Below are 23,650 nucleotides of genomic sequence, written 5' to 3'. Positions count from 1 at the left end.
TAGAGAATAGACCTTTTGCTGGACTTTCATTAGACGAAGACAGGCCACCAAACAGACCGCCGAGAACTGAACTGGCTTGTTGTCCCTGAGGCTGAGCTTGTGTTTGCGGTCGAGGTAATTGATGTTGAGCTTGTGGTTGAGGTTTTGGTTGAGAAGATTGTTGAGGTGGCGTTTGACTGGGACCGCTAAACAATGAAAACAGCCCCATGGCTGGGCTTTCACTTGAACTAGAAGCACCTGGCAGAATTCCCCCAAGTATGGACCCTGTTTGGGATTGCTGTGAGCTAGGACCTGCAAACATCGAAAGAAATCCCGTGTTTGGGGGATCCTTGGGCGGAATAACCCCCTGGGGAGGCACTTCAGCTGTATGTTTAGTTTGAGGAGGTGGCTCTGGAGGACTTGGACCTCCAAACATTGACAGAAAGCTTTTACCAAGAGATTCTTGTGGAGGAGCTTGAGGACCTGTGCCTGTGGATGTTGAGTTTGCAGCTTGTGGGGAAGGCTGGGTAGGACTTGGCCCACTGAACATAGACAATATACTTTTACCAATGGATTCTTGTGGAACGGCACTTGAAGTCTGTGCCGGCATCGGGGTCCCAGTTTTAGGTGTGGTTTGTGCAGTACTTGGCCCAGTAAATATTGACAACAAACTTTTGCCCAGTGATTCTTCATGTTGAGCCTCAGAACCTGGACCCGGTGCAGGTGCCTGAGATGAGAAACCAGCTTGGGTGGGCATAGATGTTCCTGACAGCATCTCTCCAATGGAAAACCCAAACAATCCCCCAGCTGGTTTGGTTCCTTGTTCCTGTTTTGTCTCTCCTGTCGGTGGCAGAGTTTGTGACCGGCCTGGCGCAGAGTCTGTGGCAGAATTAGAAGAAAATATTTGAGACATGCTTTTGTGTGGTTGCTGGGTTTGAGTTGGCCGAGAAGAACCACTTTGGTCCATTGTCCGCTGTCTCTGTAAACCTTTTGGTCTAGATGCTGATGTCAGAGAACTGTCTGACGCACTGGGCTTTGATGTCTGTTGCTGTGGTGGAGGAGGCTCAGAGCTAAATAAGCTGCTGATTGATCCAAACAGATTTGATACTCCTGTAGCTTCTTTGTTAGGAGTAGTGCTGCCTGGTAAGGAAGTTGTGCTACTAGCTGTATTCTGCTGGTCTGAAGGTATCGGAGATCTTGGGGGCTCTGGCTTGGGCTCCTCAATTCCAACTGCAGACTTGAAGTAACTCATGAGGCCTGCCTGTGGTTGGTCACTTTTTGTTTCTACTGGCCTATTTTCTGGGAGATGTGGTTGACTCTGTGCCAGTGATTCTGATCTATATGGGGAATCTCTTGAGCCCAAAGGCTGTGTGACTGTCTGCTGTACAGGAGGAGTTGCCTGTTGTGACATTGTGGCCTGACGTGGAAGTCTTGGTTTTTGGGATGTAGTCATTTGAACAGATGTTGGTGGTGTTGGCAAAATTCGAGAATGACCGGGGGCTGGAATATGTGTTTGCCTTCCACTGCTTTGTGGAGAGGTCACAGTGGGTGGATCCTCTTTAATGATTTTTGCCTTCAGACTTTGGAGACCTGATGACAGAATGTTCTTGGTCTGTTGGTCAGGAACTTCAATCCTTGGTGACAACTGTTGATCATGAGGCCCTACACCATCTTTGTTTGTGTCTGACTGAGAAGATTTTCCCACAAAGGAAGATATGAGAGAGGATATTTTCTTCACTTGACGATTAGGCTGTTCTTCCCCAGGAGCCACTCTCTTCCTCCATTCTTGCTCTGATGTATCATCTACATGCTTCACTGTGATCCCAGTAGAAGAACGTCGCCGTTTCTCCGGTTGGTAACAGTTTTGGATTAAGTGCTGATTTGAATTTTCTGTAGGGGTAGAATTGAGGGAAACACCAACTTTTTGGGCAAGTAGGGTCTTTGTTGCCCGATTGTTCCAATAAGGTCCAATATGATTTTTATTATGAAAGGAAAGGTCCATAACCTCTGTATAATGGTCTTGATATACATAGCTAGGCTGTCTAGGATCCATCCTAACTTTGTTTAATCTGTACGATGTGACATCCAAACCTTGTTCCCCCTGTGGCAGAAATGAGTTTTCAAACATTTGGGAGAAGCGTTCTAGGTTTAAATTCATGATCTGGTTTCCTTTTCTATACGCAGCCGATAAGTCCAGCGGGGCATTTAGGAGCTGACAACCACGCTGGTCTTGGCCAGGGAGCCAGAGAAGCTCATCTTCATTGTAGAGCGGAACTTTAAAGCCACAGACTGTCACCATTTCATTGTCCAACAGAGCGCTCGGAAAACCATCCTGCCCACTTCCCCATGGCTCCCCTTCAGGGGCACATGCATAAACGTATTCTCCAGCTGCATCTGTGAGCAAGGCGTAAATATATTCATGATCAGTGTAGACAAAGTAGCCACAATCCCCCTCATCTGCTGGCCACCACATACCTTGCTCCAACAGTGCAAGCCACTGCTGGTACCACTCAGTATCCTCAAGATACATGGAATCTTCCATTTCACTATTGCCACTGGGACGGAAATTTGACTCGAATGGTCTATTGAAGTTAAATTGGCTCTGGTGGATCATATTGTCATTGGGAAAATTTTTAAGGTTATCTGTTCCATATTGCCAATTAGCAGAATAAGACAGACTTGGGGGGGTTTCCTCATAATAGCCTTCATGATATGAAACACCACTTAGGCTGTAACAGCTTCCATCATTGGACGAGTGCCATTTCCCTGGTTTGGCATTGCTCTGTTTGGTAGTCAAGTTCAATGCACCGTCTTCTTTGTTTGAATACTGTAATTGTCCCAAGTCATCATAGCTGTTCCATAATTTCTTTATAGCATACGGGTCAGTTTCCAAACTCCCCTGACCGTCATATGGATATCGTACGATAGGCTCTTGTTGGCAAGCGCTATCTTGCCAAGGCTGCAAGGAGCTGTTATGTTGGTTAATATCAGTGTAGCTACAGTGGAGAGAAGAGCCCTGTATTGGTTTAGCTTGCTCCAGCTGTGCATGCCCCTGGTCCTCTATCTGGTGCGGATAATTCTGTGACTCATTTTGAAACTGTTGCCAAAGGATAGATTGCTGGATCCATTGGTTCTCATCAGATGAAGAACTTACGCCATAAGGCGACGTCTGATTTTGGTAAAGACTTGGCCTTGTTACTTCATATAAGGAGGGGAAGCTTCCACCAATGAACTGTTGCATCGGCGACATTGCAGAAGTGGAATTGTCTTTTAGGAGAGAATGAATATTGCCAGAGCTGTAAGCCAGTGGCTGGACAGACTGAAGAGAACCTGAATAACATGCCAGACGTGAAAGATTTCCTGTGCTTATTGATGAGTATGGTGCTTGGCTCTGAAGGGATCTGGCAAAAGTAGCTGAGGTTCTCAAGTCTAAACTCTCAGTGTCAATCGAAACAGGCCCTCCACACAGGGTATTTCTGCTCCGCTGTGGAATAAATGCACCTGGGACATCACTTTGCCGACAGTCTCGCTCAAAGCTCGACATGGACCTGGTTGCGGTGCTATTTGGTTCAGTTTTAGCTCGTGTTGAAAACAAATGTGTAGAGTCAGACGGAGATCCTTTCTGCTCTAACGTCTGAGTTCTAGCATCACCTTGTTTGTATGTGGAAGGCTCTGCAGTTCTGTTTTTGTTTAACAGTCCTGATAGAATTCCTTGCTGTGCATGGTGGGAAGGCCTACTGTCTTGGTCCACATTCTGTTCCTGGAGTGACTGGTGGGCTATGGGGGTGGGCGACTGAGTCTGCAGTACTGACTGCCTTGATAAAGCATTCATATTAGATTGCTGATGCAGTGTTTTCACTGTCGATGCCTCGCTGCTGGCATCAACAATCTCAGTTGATTTCTTTAACTTGTTAAACATACCAGATAATACTCCAGATTGATTTGTAGCTTCCTGCTCTGTATGTACATGCTGACTGTTTGATGGTGATTTCATCTGATGCTGCCACTCTTGGATTTTTTCTGGCTGCTGTTGTTGAGGCAGGTTCTCTGGGGAAGATTTGAACAGTCCACTAAGTAGATCACTTGGCCTTTGCGTTAAACAACCTGGATTATCATGGCTTGGGGTTGGGTTGTTTGCTGCCATTGGTTCTCTGTGGCTGGATCGATTTGATATAATTGGCTGTTGAGTAGGTGTGGACTGTTTGCTGTTAACATTATCAGCAGAAGCAAACTTAAAAAGACCTGATAATACACCACCTTGTTGAGATGGCCTTTGCTGGAGAGGGACTGTTTGTTGTCTGGCAAAGCCTGGTCTGTTAGTTAGTTGCTGGTCAATTTGCTGACTTGGTGACCTGGCACTCAGAAGACCACCCTGATTCAGACCCTGAGCATTCTGTTGGTTGAGGTTCTGCTGATTATGTTGAACACCACTTTGAAGCTGCTGAGGCTGGGCCGTTTGGCTATTGGAAAGTCTTTCAGAGGATGCAAATTTCATCAAGCCTGAGAAAAGTCCACCTTGCTGTGGTTGTGCTTGTTGAGAGGAACAAATGTTTTGCGGATCTGGTTGGTTACTATAGGATGTGCTCTGTGGGTGAGCTTCAGGAGCCTGTACGTTTTGGGATACATTTTCAGTTGATGAAAACTTCAGTAGACCTGAAAGAAGTCCCCCAGTTTGGCTAGCTTGGGGATTCTTCTGTGGGGGAGTGTAATGGGGGTGTTGTTGGCTATTATTGCTCTTAACCGGTTGATTTCTGGAGGAGTCTTGCTGCTGAAAATTGCCAGAGAGGTCACTTGCTGATCCAAATTTAAGAAGCCCAGATAGTAGCCCTCCATGCTGAGGCTGATTAGGGCTCGCACGTGACAGATCATCAGTGGAGCTTCCTTTAAAAAGACCTGTCAGAAAACCTTGTGATTCTGGCTGAGGAGGGACTTGCTGTTGCACCTTATGAGGTGGTGTTGCTGGCTTCTGATTTAACATGTGCAGCTCATGTAAGCTAGGTTGTGCTTGGCTCCTTTCAATTTGCTGGTGAATACTGGGGCTGTTCTGGTTCAAACTGGAGGGAGTTGTGTTGGGATTAAAAATGCTAGAGAACCACCCTGTCTCTGTGGTTCTCTGGGGCTGTGCTGATGGACCAATGTCAGGGTTATAAGACAACGCATTTGAAATACCTGATGTTGAAGGGGGAGGATGAGGCAATTGCACAGAATTCTGTGTGTTCCCGGTAGTGCTAACACTTTCACTGGATGAAAACTTTAAGAATCCAGGGAGGAGCCCTCCCTCTGTTCTGGTGGGTTGCTGCTGATGGGAGATATTTTCAGATGAAAGGGAATTGGCTTTACTACTCAATGATGGCTCTGCCACTGGTCTGTTCGGTCTTACATCTTCCATTGACCTAAACACAGGATAGACTGCCACTGGCGGTGGGCCCTGGGGAGGCACAGGGGCAACAGGTGTTACCAATGAGCTAAGGGACTTTTTGAAAGGACTAAAAAAGCCTGAAGTCACTGGTTCGGTTTGGACAGTTGGTCTCTCAGGCCCTGCGACAGGCACATTTCCTTGTGATGAGGTCATACGGCTATATCTATCATAAACAAAACTTTGTCCCGCATTGTCCCCAAACTGCTTCGATTGAAGGGGACCTCTTGAGTTCTCAGCTTTCCTGCCTTCAAAAAGTGCTTTTGACGGTCGACCTTGATGAAGATATTGATCATCCCAATGTGCATGGTCTCGGGAGCCACTACTAGCTGGGGTCTGTTTGCTCTCTGCTGTGTCCACTTCCTCTTGCCCTGAAAAGAGCTTTAGATGATTCAATTTACCCAAAACTGAGCCCCCCGTAACACTTTGAGGTTCATTAGTGAAATCTGAAACTTTTTCATCCACCCCGACTCTTGTACGTGTCCGTTTGCTATTATTTGTTTCCCAGGTGCGACTTTGAATTTTGGCATCACATTGGGGTTGAGAAGTCAGAGAACCAATGTCATTTACTGAAGTTTCTACCGGGGATACAACGGCTACAGGAGCAGCACTTGCACTCAATTTTGGAAAAAAAGAGAAAAGTTTTGCCATACCAGTGGGTTGTGAGGGCTGCGCGGGCGGTGCTTCCATGGACGAGTTGGGCTGTTTAGGGATAGTGCTAACTTTGTCACTGAATGAACTAAATAAAGAGGTTACGGCATTTTTAACTCCTGAAATACCTTGGTCAGAGGTAGTCTGTGTTTGGGCTTCCCCTCTGGGATCCTTTGATGAACTGCTTTGATCCTCCCCCAATGAATCTGTTCTGTAGCTTCCCTGAGATGAAAGCCTCGATTTGGTCGATTTTGGGAGGGAACCGTACTTGCTTATTTCCTCCTCTTTTTCAGCCAGGTACTCAGAAACCGTGTCAACCAGACATTGGAGCTCATCCATCGGGTCTACGTATTCATCACTGGGCTCTTCCACAGGGGACAGCATTGCTTCAGAAGCCCACCCTCCGATTTTACCTTTGCCTCCTTTTTTCTCCCGATAACTCTGAGTATTATCCATGTGACCGCCATAGGACGCAGAGGATCTGTTCTTGCCGTGACCGCTCTCATTCTCCGACTCAAAGTCTTCCGCTAAGAACGCAATGTCTTCTATGTCCTCCGCTGAGACCATCGGGTAGTGCAGGTCGTCAGAGCCCTCTAGATCGAACCCAAACCTTGTCCGCACCCTCGCAGCTTCCTCCTCTTTGTAGGCCACATAATTTTCCAAGGTGTTCTCCAGCTCGTTCTTAGCCCACATCCTGGTCTTGTAGAGGAGCCCGTTCTTGTAGGGCCTGAGGCAGGAGGTCATCTGTTCCTCTTCCTCCTGGATCTCTGCCACCTTCCGCATGACCAGCTCCCCTCTCGTCTTCCGCAGGAGGGCGAGGTCGGGTGGGAAAGGGTCTTCTCTGACTCCGTCCGACTCCATAACGCCCGACCATCTGGGGTCCCTGATCTTCTTCCTACGCCGCCGGTCGATGGTGTCGTAGCCCTCAGGGTAGGCAGCCGGCAGGGCGGCGCCACCTCTCTGTGGGGATGGGTTCTTGCTGATGAGGCCGCCGGGGGACTCTGAGCAGGCCCTCGCCATGCGAAGGATCACCGTATCCTCATCATCATCGTTGCCGTCCAGGAAGTCCCTGAGCCGAGGCTTGGCGGGGACTTTGTACTTATTTTCCCACTCGTCCACCCCCATGCCGGAATCTACAGGTATGTTTCTGACCCTGCCTCTCTGGTTCAAAGGTCTGGGTTAAGAGTAACAGGAGTAATAAGATGCAATGTGATGTGTGAGGAAGGGATTGGGAGAAGACAAGGAACCGAAGAGAAAGAAGAAAGAAAGAAAGAAAGTAAAGCCAAATAATGAGTTGCAAACAAAAAGGAACAAAGCGAGCAGTTCATGCAGACACAAAGACTCAGACTCAGGCAAAAAAAAAATATATATATATATTTTAAATAACATTTAAACTTTAACTATTGTAAGAACCGCAATGTTAAAGCCGAACGACTTGGACAGTGGTTTCATAGGAAAGGATCTTCAAAAGACTCAGAGTAAACAGTGGAAAAACACATCAAACAGGTTGGATATTCCTTTTCAATTACTCTGCAGTGTGTATGTGTGTATATATATATATATATGTATATATATATAGTGTGTGTTGTGAGTGTGGGTGAGTGCAGGTGTCATTTTGGATGTTTTTGATCCCCAGAGCAACAACCACACCTATCAGCATTTTGACCCATTGCTGGCAGCAGAATGTACCAGGAATACAAAAATAAAATGAAAGTCTTTTAACTTAAAGGTTAGACTTGCTGCTTTTCAGCCCAGGTTGGTATTTAAATTTTGGCTACCATTATTTATAACTGTTCAAAGCACAACCTGTTTATGTTTGTAAATTGGCTATTTCAGTTCTGTATTTCGGGCAATTTGCATTTTTTTTTTAAACTTGGCAGCATAAAGTGATTCTGAAAGTTGGAATGACCATGTTGCTACAACACTGTAGACTGTTGCAATAATTTAGTAAGTACATAATAATTTATTTTCATATATCCCTATACCGATACGTTCTAATCCTTGTATGTTCTGTATATTTTCATATATTTGGGTATTTCTCTTTTTTATTTTGGTCAATTTCTGTAAAAATGATAAAAATTGTATTAGCATTGTTATTTTTTTAATTTCTTGTTTTTTTTCCCCGCTTCTTTTGTTTTATTCATACTCATTTATATGAAAATGTTCATGCTGGAATAAACACATTCAGATTATTATTACTATTATCATTATATACTGTATATAATATATAAATAATAATGTGTTTATGTATTATAGTGTATTACTACTAATAATAATCATAATAATCATAATACTCCGAAAAATCATAATGATAATGGGTTTATGTATTATTTCATCCTATTATTATTGTTGTTGTGTTTATAATGATATTTTACTATTATGTTGTTATTATTATATTATTACTATTATATAATTATAAAATTGATTAAAATTAAAATTATTTTATTATTAAGATTATATTAGCAACAATCATAATAATAATAATAATAATAATAATACATATTTTATTAATATTATATTAGTAATAATATCATTATGATTAGTAGTAGTACATGGACCTGGAAGTTCCAGCCTCTCTCTGGCCCATTCCCCCAAAGCAGAGCTGGGAACACCCATGTGCTGCAGCAGATGGTGTTGGGGTGTAAACAAAGTTCACAGGCGTCCGAACCAACATGGAAGTTTCCGTCCAAACAATAGAACAAAACATCCTCAAGATAAAAATAAAAAATAAAAAAGCCACTGAAACAAAAGCCGAACCATGAGGCTTCCACGGCTGTAATCCAGTTGTTTTACTCTTTTCTGATGATACAGAATCCTCCTCCAGCTCAGCCTCCTATCGCTGCACACAGACACTTCCTAGGGAGTGTCCCCCAAGTGCAATACTTGTAAATTCCAACTTGGCCACGATCCCAAAAAATGAGGATATTTAACTTACTTATCGAATCTATCAAATTCTCTTCATACAAGATGGCCTGTTATGTCACTATATTAATGTTGATGATATTATGATGATGTGATTTATTATAATTATTATTATTATTATTATTATTATTATTATTATTATTTATTAAATCACTTAAATCATTTAATGTAATTTATTATTATAAAATCATGACTGAAAATCATTGTCATCATCAGAATATTACCAAAATATATTTATATACTGTTACTGTCTGTTGCTCCACGTATAGTCTTAAAAAATAGAGGGGAAACTCACGTTATCACTTCATTGATCCCCGTGAAATTTGGCCGCTGCATTTCAACGACCCGAGCCTTTAATGAGGGGTGGGCACACCAAGCCCAACTCCAGCTCCAGGGCCGACGCCTTGCTCAAGGGCATCGACGGGAGTGTCGGTGCCCAAAGCCTGCTTTATAGTTGCCGCAGTGTCATTTAGGGTGTGCACCTTCCAATTTTGGGAACTCCGCACTTCGGGTAATTAAAGATGGACGCCTCCGAAGGAAGGTCCTGCGAAGATTTCCACAAACTTACGCCTACAGCATATGTATAAAAAAACCCTGCACTGATACAATACATATCTTTACATTAAACACTTTGGAATTAAAGCAGTTCTTTCAGGTTACCCTGGTGGTTTGTGCACAGCGCCCCCTGTCTTTCAGGACAATATTGCCACATTGACACAGCAACGTGCATCGCGCAACGCGCATCGTGAAACGTGCATCGTCCATCGCGCACTGTGCAATGTGCAACGTGCAACGTGCATCGTGCAACGTGCAACGTGCATCGTGCAACGTGCATCGCGCAACGTGCACAATGAGCCGCACGTCCTGCTGCCAGCGACTGGAACAGATCCTTAACACGCATGTCTTTCAGGGCGGAGGGGACCCCCACGGGACCAAGGGGGGAGCGCACAAACTAAGCGCAAGAAGGGCCCCAAAATGGGGTCACACCCACTGAGCCACCGTGACACCAACACCGAAACAGCCCCGGTCACAAAACACAAACTTATAAACGAACTCGGGGAAAAAAACAAAAAAACAACAAAATCAAGCAAATAAACTTAAAAAATTGGATGGATTTCATTTGAATTGAGCAGCAAACAAAGACGACGGCCCCCGGAGAGCAGGACCCTCTGGCCGACGGGGCTGAATGGACGTCAACACAGAGAAGAGACGACTTTCCAAAACAAAAGCGCTAAGCTGCATCCAAAGCGCGGCAGACCGTCCAAAAACACACAAGACCGTGTCTCTGAAGCTCAGGCAAGAAGTCTGGTTAAAAAACCAACAAGAAAAAACAACTAAATAGTAGAAATAAATAAATGTGTTGCAATCATGTCAATAAAGTGGCTTTCAAATTTAAAGCATCTATTTTCAAATTTAAAGCAGATCTTTTGAAATTACATACATAATAGTGTGTGCTTTGTTTGTCTGCTAATCATTGTAAAAGCGTCTCTTTTCAAAGTAAAGGGGATTGTTTAAAGTTAGAAGTGCATATTTTCAAATGAAAAGTATGTATATTCAAATTAAAAGTGGATATTTTACAAAAACATGCATATAAGAGTATGTGTGTGTGTTTTGGTTGTGTGCTAATCATTGTAAAAGTGTCTCTTTTAAAAGTAAAAGTGGATTGTTCAAAGTGAGACGTGTACATTTTCAAATTAAAAGTATCTCTTTTCAAATTAAGAGTGTATATTTTGAAATAACATACATAATAGAGTGTGTGTGTGTTTTGTTGGTGTGCTAATCATTGTAAAAGCGTCTCTTTTCAAATTACATACTGTCGCCTTTATTTGAAATTTTGTGGGTTTGAGGGAGCGTGTGTTTGGTTGAGATCCTCTGTTTTCAAATTAAAAGCAGATCTTTTAAAGTAACATAATGTTGCTTTTATTGTTCGTTTTTTCAGGGGTGTTTTCAGTTTTTGAGTGTATGAGAGTGTGTGTTCGGGTTTGAAAAAAAAATGGTACTAATCACTTTAAAAGCATCTTTTTTAGAATTAAATGTGGGGATTTTCCAACGAAAAAGCGGATCTTTTGAAATATCATACAACAGTACGATATTTTACATTAATAATCATTGTTTGGGGGATATAATTGGGATTTGGTGCTAACCGTTATGAATCTGTTTTCAGAAAACTTTATTATATAAAAGCGCCTCTGAGGAGATATTTTGAGTTTGGGAGTGTATATGTTTGTGTGTCTTGATACAACTGTTTACCTGGTCCCCCTGTGGTCGCGGTAGTCCATATCGAGGCTGTGCAGGGACCCGGAGCCGGGGTCCGGGGCCTGGTCGTGCCCCCGGCGGCCCATAGGGTACTGGTGCAGGGAGGAGTTGGGCTGGGCCGTGGTGTGGTACCGCGGCGGCACGCTGCTGCTCGTCTCGCTGCGGTAGTCGCTGTCCCTGTCGTCTACCGCGCTGTCCTGGTCATCCAGAGCTGCAGGACCAACAAACAGGATTAGCCACGTTGGGAAATACATCGCATAATGCCTCCACAGCCCATAACTCTATTATACTTCCCATACTAAAAATACACGAGTCAAGTGGTCATTAGAGAAAATTCCTAAATTTCAAGTCCTATCCTATCCCAGATTCAATGGATTAGGATGGTATTACATATATATAATATATATATACACACATACAGTATATAAACATGTCTATGTATTCAAATTATATATGTATCAAATTCACTTTTATATCCATTATATAGTTATTTATTATACAAACATATACACACACACATATATATATATACAGTATATACTGTATATACACACAAACACTTATGTTTATTATACTGTATATATAGTAAATTTATTAAAACAAAAATATTGATATCAATTGGTATGTACATATATATAAAATATACATGAATATATATATTTTTTTCCTATTTTGGAAACTGATAACGGTAAGATAGAAATAGGACGAACACTTAGGAGTATTTTCTCTAATGAGGCCCCTGAGGATTGACACTATCTCTTCTGTAGTTTTTGTACTTCTTATATATCTGGAGAAGATGAAGAAATAGAAAAAAAAAAAGACCCATGGTAGAAATACACTGGGGGTCAAGGTGTGGCCAGGTAAAGAGGTCAAAGGGACAAAGGTCATGCATATTCCAATGACTATGACCCTCATCAATACATGCAGACTCATCTCCCAGCAGAGAAACATTAACATTCTGTGTTTTTATACTGCACTAAATATACAGATATTTGTATTGTCTTTAATAATAATATGAATTGTTATGAGTATTATAGTAACTGTTGTAGCAACTGTACTGTCAATGTCGCCCCCCGGTGGCAGAGCAGCGCTATCGCAGCTCAGAGTGCGAAGGACCAAATCAAAAATGGCTTGAGATTTCTGATATATATATTGATATATTGATATATATATATATAATATATATTGATATTTATATATATTCTTTAATTTATATATATTCTTTAAAAGTACTTGCAGTATTTAAAATCTATAATTATTTATAAATATTATTATTATATTTATATAGCTTGTAATAATTGATTACAAATGTATCATTTATAAATAACAGATATATGTATTTATCATTTTTGATGCTTTAAAGAGGAAAATACAGAGAAAATATACAAATAAAAACTAAAATTGTGTGTTAAATATACAGGAGGATAATGAACTATATAACTGAATGTCATATTTTCATACAGCTCATTTATATGGATCATATGAGGCAGGTTAATTAAAGGATCTGAGACAAAACGATCACTCTAGATAAAAAAGAACTATTAGTTCGACATTTTCCGTTAAATTATATTCTCTCGAATTCCCCGTGTAAATGTTTATCAATGTTATTTTTATTTGTTTGTACCGCCAACTGTCCATGTGCTTTTATTTCTATCTCCTGCACTGGAAAGCACCTATGATATGACTTATTTGTAAAAAAGAAAACAAAAAAGAAAAACGATAAAAGAAATGAAAAGAAAATGTGCCTCTTAGAATCTAAAACTTCCTGCGATAGAGTTAAAGTTCATCTGAGAGGGAGGGAAAAAAAAAAAGCCAGCGTCCATCTATGACAACAGCTCATAAATAAACACACCAGCACCCAGGGGAGAAGAAAGATATCCACTAAAAAGGCAAAATAAGGGATGGAAGAACGGGTTGAGGGAGGAGGAGGAGGAGGAGGAGGAGGGGACGTACGCGCAGCAGGGGCGGGGTGAGGGCGGAGTTGGACGGGCAGCCAGTGACGGAGCGCGATATAAAATACCAATAAAAACAAAAGGCGAATAGAGGGGCAGGGTAACTTCCAGGGAGGAGCTGGACCCCCGGGCACCAGGTGAGAGTCGGGACATGCGCAAAGCTTGGGGGGAGGTGTTGGGAGAGTCTAGTGCATCACATGATACGATGTGATGCCATCACATCGCGGGGTCTACATACTCTGCGGGTCGGCCCATCCGAAATAGTTGCCTGGTGGGAGTTTGGGTTTTAAAAAGGGCGAGAGTGACACAAAAGAAAAGAAAGAAGAGCATTTGTACTCAAGTCCACTTTTCCTTCTTTAACGCTACTGGAAATAAATGCAGACAACATGTGGGGCGGAGGGGTTCATTGATCTTCCTTCTGATGTAGGAGATTTATAACATACTTTTTTTTTTCAGGAAAGTTAATTTAAAGAAATAATAATTAATTAAAAATTATTACAGAAATAATAAAAAGACAACAATATGGATGGAGAAATGTCGCCCACTGCAGCCACTTACAGCACTGCGAGGCGGCGGACGGCAGCGAGCGAGTCCCTGCTTCCGCCTGGACCGGAAACTGGAAATGAAACAAACAAACAAACAAACAAACAAACAACAATGGATTCACGTTATCAATGTATATTTATCATGATCACAGTTTGTCTTCATTACTATAGTTTCTCAAATCCAAGGTGGGATCGGTGTCAAAAATATACATTGATCATCATAATGATTTTACTACTAATATAGAAATAAGGACATTAATATATGAGTATTACTATACAACATTAATATTTAAATGTATACATTTAAGACAAAACAAATAAATACAAATTAATTATCTGATTATGAATCCTTCATTAATGTGAATAAATATAGAAAATAATAACCAGAGGCAATGTATAAACATGAATACATTATTTATTATAGTTATAATTGTGATTATGATTATTATTGTTATGATTATGAATAACAATTATACATGAATACAAATGAATACAATTATAATTGTATAATTATTCACCCAAATAAATTAGTTAAAAGTGATATAACCTAGATATACCCAGAGATTAAACTTTTAACATATACATATAAATCAATTATGAATTGATATAATTATACGTTAACATACATTATTTTAATTTAATTTAGCTTTCAAAGTATCTGTATTGGCTAAATAGCAGAACCCAGAACTACAACCAATGTTAGTTTAGACTGTATGTGTGTGTGTATATATATATATATATATATATATATATATATATATATATATATATATACACACACACACACACACACACACACACACACACACACATATACAGTATATACTGTATGTGTATATACATATTCACACATATAGTATATACTGTATATATATATTTATATATATATATATATATACACACACATACACACACACACATACAATGTATAAAGTGTTGTTTCTCATTCCGTGCTAAACTTTGAGCAGTGGTATAAGATGCGAAGCAGCACAAGGTGCAACGTTTCCACAGCGTGTCCGGGGAGCGTCGTCTCCTGGTGTCTGGGGTGTCTGAGGTGTTTTTGGTGTTTTTGGTGTTTTTGGTGTTTTTGGTGTTTTTGGTGTTTGGGTTTGAGGTGTATGAGTTGTTTGGGCTATTTGGGGCGTTTGAGGTATATGAGGTATTCGTGGTGCATGGGGTGTTTGGGGTGATTTGGTTTGGGATGTATGGGGTGTTCGAGGCGTTTGGGGTGTTTGAGGTCTTTCAGGTGTTCAGGGTGTATGAGGTGTATGAGGTGTTTGAGGTCTATGCAGTGTTTGGGGTGTATGAGTTGTTTGGGTTGTTTGAGCTGTTTGGGGTGTTTGGGTTTGGGGTGTTCGGGTTGTATGAGGTGTTTGGGGTGTATGAGGTGCATGAGGTGTATGAGGTGTTCGAGGTGTTCGAGGTGTTTGGGGTGTTTGGGGTGTTTGGGGTGTTTGGGGTGTTTGGGGTGTTTGGGGTGTATGGCGTGTTTGGGTGCTTGAAATGTTTGGGTGGTTGGGGTGTTTTGGTTTGGGTGTTTCGGGTGTATGAGGTGTTTGGGGTGTCTGTGTGCTTGGGGTGTTTGGGTGTTTCAGGTGTTTTGGTTTGGGATGTTTTGGATGTATGAGGTTTTTTGAGGTGTTTGAGATGTTTGGGGTGTTAGAGGTGGTTGGAGTGGTTGGGGTGAATGTGATGTTTGGGGTGTATGAGGTGTATGGAGTGGTTGGGGTGTTTGGGGTGTTTGGGGTGTGTGAGGTGGTTGGAGTGGTTGGGGTGGTTGGGGTGTTTGGGGTGTTTGGGGTGTGTGAGGTGTACGAGGTGTACGAGGTGTACGAGGTGTTTGAGTCTTTGGGGTGTTTTGGTTTGAGGTGTTTTTTTCTGGACTTCTTGCCAATGTTTTAGTGTCACCTCTTCGTGGATCCTCATGGTGTTGATCCGCTCCAGCTTCCCCGTCCAGTACTGAGCCTCATCGTCTGGGATGTCTAGACGGGAATAATACACACATACTGGGATATGATATTAAGATAGATATTACTACAGACAGACAGACAGACAGACAGACAGACAGACAGACAGACAGACAGACAGACAGACAGACAGACAGACAGACAGACAGACAGACAGACGGATGGATAGATAGATATTCATATTAAGACTTCAATATTATTTCGATATTTCAATATTAACCAAGATTATTATCAAGGTATATTTAATGATAACAATATATTACCATAGACCGTTATAGATAGATACAAAATACACTAAATTCACAGAAATATAAAAAATAACACACATAAGAAAAAAACAGCAAAAATATAATGAAATAAAATAAGTACGAAAACAGCTCAGGAATAAACGCATTTTCCTCTCAGATCTTTATACATTTTCGTATATACTGTATATAAATAACTATTTATCACTTTCTGTACAGAAATGCACCAAACCTTACAAATACAAGACTAATTGCTTGTATACTGTGTGAGATGATGTACTTGGTGGAATGAACCAAATCTGATTTTAAACTTCAACAAAGCCGCTCTCGGGAGCTAAATTTGGGGACAAAAGGGGCCGTGGATAACAGGATGTACAGTATGAGCACAAAAATACGTCAGAAACACCGTGAAGGTGGCTGAGGGTGTGTATGTACATGCGTCTCTTTTGTTACGCAATGTGTAGGGATGTGTCAGGACCCCCTGGAAAACAAGATGCAGACCATATATTTCTTTATAAGGATTAGTCATTTCAACACCCACACACACACACACACACATACTATATATACTGAATGATAATGGCAACATGTACTACATATGGTATATACATACACACAAATACTGTGTATGTATATATATATATATATATATATATATATATATATATATATATATATATATATATATATATACACACACACACACACAGAAACATCATATAACCTGTTGGGAAGTGCGCCCCAGCCCCTCTGATCTGACCCAGCACGTTGTCGTCGTTACATATTCATGGTTGTTTAATTGAACATGAGCTGCTGACGAACAGGGAATTAAACCCAGTAACGCAGCAGCATCACCCTACGACTGTGACAGGGCTCGGGGGGGACATGTGGCTTTCACTTCAGTTTTAGGGCCATGTCTTTTTAGCAACGGCACGGTGACTGGAAACCACCGAGACACTGGTATCGGCTCCGGGGTGGGTTTCAAATCTCGGCATGCCGGCATAAAATACCTCCCAATAAACTAAAAATTGATGGCAGTAACAAAGTTATAAGGTAACATGTTTGTACAGCTACCGGTTCGGGTTCAACAGAAAGCATCGTGACATTGAATTCAATGACCTTCCTTGGCTACGGTGTTCGCTATTTTCTTTGTTTCTTTAATACTCGGGTAGACTCCCAAACGATGAATAAAAGATATGTTTTGGGTAAATAAATAACGACGTTGTGATGTTATGCAGTACGAAATGTGTGCAATGAAATAAGGTTATAAGCGCTTCAGGCATGAAAACAACTGGAGTCGACTGGAGTTGTGTGTGGGGAAAAAAAACACATTTAGTTGCGCGCAGTTAGTCTAAGGTTTGGTGTGATCTCTGTCGGAATCTGCACTGCGCGCACGCTTTGCCCTCGCACGATACCATCAAAAGTCTCTCTAAAGGAGAGCTCTTCCTCTCCCTGAAAATAAGGCGGCAGCGTTTAGAGGGCTGGAGGTGGACATGAAAGGGCCGGACGCACAAAGGCCAGACCCTTCAAAGGAAAACCCAACACGTGGCATCGGTGAATGGGCTTTGGTGACAGAATCAGCCTCCCGCCACCTTGAAAGGCCCCGGTCTTCAATGGACCAAAGATTCTGTCGCACTCCACCGACAGACGCACTCTGGCTGGACTTTGATGTCCTGGATCAAAGGGGTTGATTCAGGACACGCTGTGCACTGGTAGTACACAGGTGCTGGGACATTCTGAGTGTAAAGGTGTTTGTAAGGACATTCTGGGTGTAAAGGTGTTTGATTAATTCACTGAATAAACGAGACAAGCATTTAGCTCGTCTTAATTTGTCACGCATACACCGCAGCGCATGCATTACATGCGACTACAGCGGCGGAAATGTTTTTTTTCCTGAATTTTCCCCATCGAGGACCATGGAGCAGTGGGAAGCTTACAGTTTCCTGGGACCAACTTCAGTGTCCATCGTTGGTCAGACCATGTTCTTGTGCATGTTTTTAGTCAGGGAATCAAACTCTACACCTTTTGGTTGAGGGGCAGCCTCACTACTGCTTACGCCAACAGGTCCAAAGAGGACAATCGGTGAACCGGGTTGAAAAGGGTCATTCGTGCCCATGGGGTCATTGATGCACTTGGGGAGAGAAGTCCGTCTGGTTCGATCGCACAGAAGAGCTATTGTAGCACAAATTGGTGAAAAAGTGAATGTTGCCATGATAGAGAGGTGTCCAAACACACAGTGCATGGCAGCTTCCTGCGTATGGGAGCGCTCAGAGTGTCCATGTTGACCCCTGTCCACCCCTGAAAGCACCTACAATGGACATGCGAGTGTCTGAACTGGACCATGGAGCAATGGAAGAAGGTGACCTGGTCTGATAAACCACGTTTTCTTCTACATCGTGTGGATGGGCGGGTGCCTGTGCTTGGTTTACCTGGGGAAGCGATGGCACTAGGGTGTGATGCTCTGGACAATGTTCTGCTGGGAAACCTTGGGTCTTGGCATTCATGTGGATGTTACTTTGACACGTACCAACTACATTAACATAATTGATTAACTAAACATTGTTGCAGACCAAGTACACCCCATAATAGCAACGGTATTCCCTGACAGCAGTGGCCTCTTTCAGCAGGATAATTCACCCTACCGCACTGCAAAAATCTGTCAGGAATGGTTTGAGGAACGTGACAAAGAGTTCAAGGTGTTGACTTGGCCTCCAAATTCCCCAGATCTGAATCCAATCGAGCATCTGTGGGAGGTGCTGGAACAACAAGCCCGATCAATGGGGGCCTCACCTCAAATCGTCCAAGACTTAAAGGATCTGCTGCTCATGTCTTGGTGCCAGATACCACAGGACACCTTCAGAGGTCTTGTGGAGTCCATGCCTCCACGGGTCACAGCTGTTTTGGTGGCACAATGGGGAGCTACACAATATTAGGCAGATGGTTTTAATGTTGTGGTTGATCGGTTGATATAAGAGCCTACGATTGGCCTCTTCATTGTCCTGGAACCATCTTAAAGTATCTACTGCAGAATCTGACACCAACCTCATTTTAGGCATTTTAGTACAGTAGCAAACAACGCTGTCCACCTATAGCTCGATACGTTATTACACAGCACTTAGTCTGCCCAGGTTAGAGAAATAGATTCCGTTCCATATACAATGAAGGTTTTTAAAAGATGAATATCCGGCTCTAAACGCCCCAGAGTTTTACCCACATGTATGTACAGTTTCTGTCTATCTATATTCCTATCTCTGCCTTCCAGAAGGCCTTTAGCTCATTAGCTAAAGCCTAGATACAACGGGCGTCAGGATTAGCAGGTTTGATGACCTGGAGAGTTGAAAGGCAAGGCACCAACACAGACAGGGGGATTCAAGAGGATTCCCTTAGCTGGGAATATACAGTATGTAGAGCGTGGCATTCACAGGTTACAGACTGGATTTGCTCAAGGGCAATTACTGACGTTCTACTCTTGAACTCACTGCACTACTCACTGGATGCCACCATTTGACTACTATAGCTACATGATGCCACTTTTGTTGGTAATGACGAAATACTGTAACTTGTACTTACTGTAGACTGTAGACACCTGCAATATTGAGTTGACTAGTCAATAGTTAGCACAGTGCTGCAAGTTAGTATAGTGTTACTAGTTAGCATAGTGCTACTAGTTAGTATGGTGCTACTAGTTAGCATAGTGCTACTAGTTAGTTTAGTGCTACTAGTTAGCATAGCGCTACTAGTTACAGACCTGCCAACCTTGGGTAAATATTGTGAGTACCACAATAGTCTTACAGGGAGTCTCCGTGGCGTTTGGGTTACTGCAGCTAAATGACTCCATCAGTTACTCGTAACGAGAATAACCACATCGTATGCGAGCTACTACTGCTAACTATATACAGTATACACATTCATCTCATTAGGATATACTCCTTGAAATGCATCATCTCGTAAAGTTACCGAACATATTTAGCAACTAGAGATGCATCGATTGTAATTTTCTTGGCATAGTGCGACTAGTTATCATAGATAGCTGTGGCGGAGGGGAGTAGTTTTGGCGCCATCTGCAGGTGGGGGAGACCCAGCACTTGCAACCGGAAGGGGACGCAGCTGCAGAAGATTGGGATGAGGAGCAGAGGATTGAAAAGCTGCTGTGTTTTCACCCTCACCTTTTCCTGACTCCATTGTTTTGGCTGCATTTTCTTTACAGGTACACCTCACTTAACGACCCAGTTCCGTTTCTAGGACCAGGTCGTAAAGTAAGTTTGGTCGATAAGCGAGGACCCGTGTTATTTCACGGTAAGGGGGGCGTGGCTGATATATATAGTATATATTGTGCCTATAGTGTATATAGTGTATATAGTGTATATATAGTCTATTTAGTATAGATAGTGTATATAGTATATAAAGGGTGATGCCAATGAGATGCTTGATGCTGAGGCGCTGTGGCATGGTACATAGTGTACGCTACAGACTGGTCAGAGAGCTGGTGGTAAGTCCTAATGGTGGTTAGACAGGTAGGTCCTTAAGTGAGGAGTACCTGTGTCACTTATTTTCTTTACTATTCGGTTGCAATAATCCTGAAAAATAAATGCCAGAGTGATGCGAATATGGGGCTTTGCTCTTTGGCTCTTGACATTGTGGACACCTAACATGCTGAGAAATCATGGTCTTTTATTCCCCCAAACAGAGCAAAACCGGTTTGATACTGGAACGCTCCAAAACCCGCGGTGTGGTATATAAAGCGGTATTACCGAACGGCAGCTCGAAGCGGGTGTCCAGCAGCACCCGGTGCGGGGTGGGTTTCTTGGTGCCGTAGATCTCGTCGGCCTTCATCAGGACCTCGGCGTCCAGGAAGGTCCACTCCCCGGAGCCCTCCTGCAGCGGGACCAGGACGGGGACAGAGATCACTGGGGGGCTTTCCGCACTAGCACCGCGCAGTTTAGCCACTTTCAAAAAAGTATCACACTTTGATACTCAGCCTTAAGCAGCTTCAACATATAACCTTGGACATTATGAACACATACTGTACGTAAAACAAAATACAATTTGAAATGAATTTAGTGACGACAGCCAATACGAGCTGGCTCCTCGAGGGCACTTTCCCTTCAGTGGAAAAAGCCAAGTGGGACATGATAGCGTGAGTGCGGTAATTCAATACTTAGAAGGAGCTCGGGGGGAAAAGCCAGTTTTATTAGTGAATCTCTGATGCATCTATTCGTCTGGGTCAGATTTGCTTATTGACAAAATGTGAACTTGGTGAGAATAATAAATATGGACCTTTAACGTCTCTGAGCCGTCCACCCCTCATGGAGCAGCATGGTGTACCTGACTTACTGACGTACATGCTAGCTAGCCTCGCTAAGGATAAGTAGTTAGTAGATTAGTAGTAGTTTTAGGGGAGTAGTTGTTTTAGAGTAGTAGTTTAGTGGTAGTTTTAGGGTAGTTGTTTAGTAGTAGTTTTAGGGTAGTAGTTAAGTAGTACTTTTAGGGTAGTAGTAGTTTTAGCGGAGTAGTTCAGTAGTAGTTTTAGGGTGATATTAGTTTTAGGGTAGTAGTTTAGTGGTAGTTTTTTGTAGTAGTTTTAGCGTAGTAGTAGTTTAGTAGTAGTTTTAAGGTAGTATTATTTTTAGGAGAGTAGTTAAGTAGTAGTTTTAGAGTAGTAGTTTTGTAATAGTTTTAGGATAGTAGTAGTTCTAGGGTAGCAGTTCATTAGTAGTTTTAGGGGAGTAGTAGTTTTAGAGTAGTAGTTTAGTAGTAGGGTAGTAGATTAGTCGTAATTTAGCAGTAGTTTTAGTGTAGTAGTTTATGGGTAGGATAGTAGTTGTTTTAGGGCAGTAGTAGTTTTCATGTAATAATTTAAGAGTAGGGTAGTAGTAGTTTTAGGATAGTACAGTAGTTTAGGAGTAGGGTAGCAGTAGTTTTACGGTAGTGGTTTGGTAGTAGGGTAGTGGTAGTTTTAGGGTAGTAGTTTAGGAGTGGGGTAGCAGTAATTTTAGGGTAGTCATTTAGTGGTAGTTTAGGAGTAGGGTAGCAGTAGTTTTAGAGTAGTATTATTTTTTGTGTATTAGTTTAGTAGTAGGGTGGTAGTAGTTTTATGGTAGTAGTTTAGGAGTAGGGTATCAGTTGTTTTAGGGTAGTAGTTTAGGAGTTGGGTAGCAGTAGTTTTAGGGCAGTAGTAGTTTTAGTGTAGTCGTTAAGTAGTAGAGTAGTCATACTTTTAGGGTAGTATTTTAGTAGTGGGGTAGCAGTAGTCTTACGGTAGTTGTTTAGTCGTGGTTTAGAAGTAGGGTAGTAGTAGTTTTAGTGTGCTAGTTTAGTAGTAGGGTAGTTGGAGTTTCTGGTTGTAGTTTAGGAGAAGGGTAGTTGTAGTTTTAGGATAGTAGTTTAGGAGTAGGATAGTAGTAGTTTTAGTGTAGTAGTTTAAAAGTAGGGTGGTAATAGTTTTAGTAGTAGGGTAGTCATAGTTTTAGCAAAGTAGCTTAGGAGTAGGGTAGTCGTAGTTTTAGGGTAGTAGTTTAGGAGTAGGGTAGTTGTAGTTTTAGGGTAGTAGTTTAGGAGCAGGGTAGTCGTAGTTTTAGGGTAGTAGTTTAGGAGTAGGGTAGTCGTAGATTTAGGGTAGTAGTTTAGGAGTAGGGTAGTCGTAGTTTTTGGGTAGTAGTTTAGGAGCAGGGTAGTCGTAGTTTTAGGGTAGTAGTTTAGGCGCAGGGTAGTCGTAGTTTTAGGGTCGTAGTTTAGGAGTAGGGTAGTCGTAGTTTTAGGGTAGTAGTTTAGGAGCAGGGTAGTCGTAGTTTTAGGGTAGTAGTTTAGGAGTAGGGTAGTTGTAGTTTTAGGGTAGTAGTTTAGGAGCAGGGTAGTCGTAGTTTTAGGGTAGTAGTTTAGGAGTAGGGTAGTCGTAGATTTAGGGTAGTAGTTTAGGAGTAGGGTAGTCGTAGTTTTTGGGTAGTAGTTTAGGAGCAGGGTAGTCGTAGTTTTAGGGTAGTAGTTTAGGAGCAGGGTAGTCGTAGTTTTAGGGTCGTAGTTTAGGAGTAGGGTAGTCGTAGTTTTAGGGAAGTAGTTTAGGAGCAGGGTAGTCATAGTTTTAGGGTAGTAGTTTAGGAGTAGGGTAGTCGTAGTTTTAGGGTAGTAGTTTAGGAGCAGGGTAGTCGTAGTTTTAGGGTAGTAGTTTAGGAGCAGGGTAGTCGTAGTTTTAGGGTAGTAGTTTAGGAGTAGGGTAGTCGTAGTTTTAGGGTAGTAGTTTAGGAGCAGGGTAGTCGTCGTTTTAGGGTAGTAGTTTAGGAGCAGGGTAGTTGTAGTTTTAGGGTAGTAGTTTAGGAGTAGGGTAGTCGTAGTTTTAGGGTAGTAGTTTAGGCGCAGGGGAGTCGTAGTTTTAGGGTAGTAGTTTAGGAGCAGGGTAGTCGTCGTTTTAGGGTAGTAGTTTAGGAGCAGGGTAGTCGTAGTTTTAGGGTAGTAGTTTAGGAGCAGGGTAGTTGTAGTTTTAGGGTCGTAGTTTAGGAGCAGGGTAGTCGTAGTTTTAGGGTAGTAGTTTAGGAGTAGGGTAGTCGTAGTTTTAGGGTAGTAGTTTAGGAGTAGGGTAGTCGTAGTTTTAGGGTAGTAGTTTAGGAGCAGGGTAGTCGTAGTTTTAGGGTAGTAGTTTAGGAGCAGGGTAGTCGTAGTTTTAGGGTAGTAGTTTAGGAGTAGGGTAGTCGTAGTTTTAGGGTAGTAGTTTAGGAGCAGGGTA

General features: G+C 42.2%; 1 protein-coding gene across 1 annotated transcript in view; it reads right to left on the bottom strand.

Moving 5' to 3' along the window:
• The window catches only part of unc13bb (unc-13 homolog Bb (C. elegans)), a gene marked incomplete at both ends in the record, with an annotated part of 107,148 nt that overhangs the window by 61,776 nt on the left and 21,722 nt on the right, over positions 1–23,650 (bottom strand). Inside the window, 4 exons of the mRNA XM_080017717.1 lie at positions 11,219–11,435; positions 13,735–13,792; positions 15,630–15,703; positions 20,685–20,808. Coding sequence (XP_079873843.1) covers positions 11,219–11,435; positions 13,735–13,792; positions 15,630–15,703; positions 20,685–20,808 — 473 coding nt within the window. The remainder of the gene's footprint in view (positions 1–11,218; positions 11,436–13,734; positions 13,793–15,629; positions 15,704–20,684; positions 20,809–23,650) is intronic.

This window comes from Zeus faber (assembly GCF_960531495.2).
Source record: "Zeus faber genome assembly, chromosome: 17".
In the NCBI taxonomy this organism is placed as follows: Eukaryota; Metazoa; Chordata; class Actinopteri; order Zeiformes; family Zeidae; genus Zeus; species Zeus faber.
Note: the sequence above shows the minus strand (reverse complement) of the source record. Positions and strands in the feature narration are given on the sequence as shown.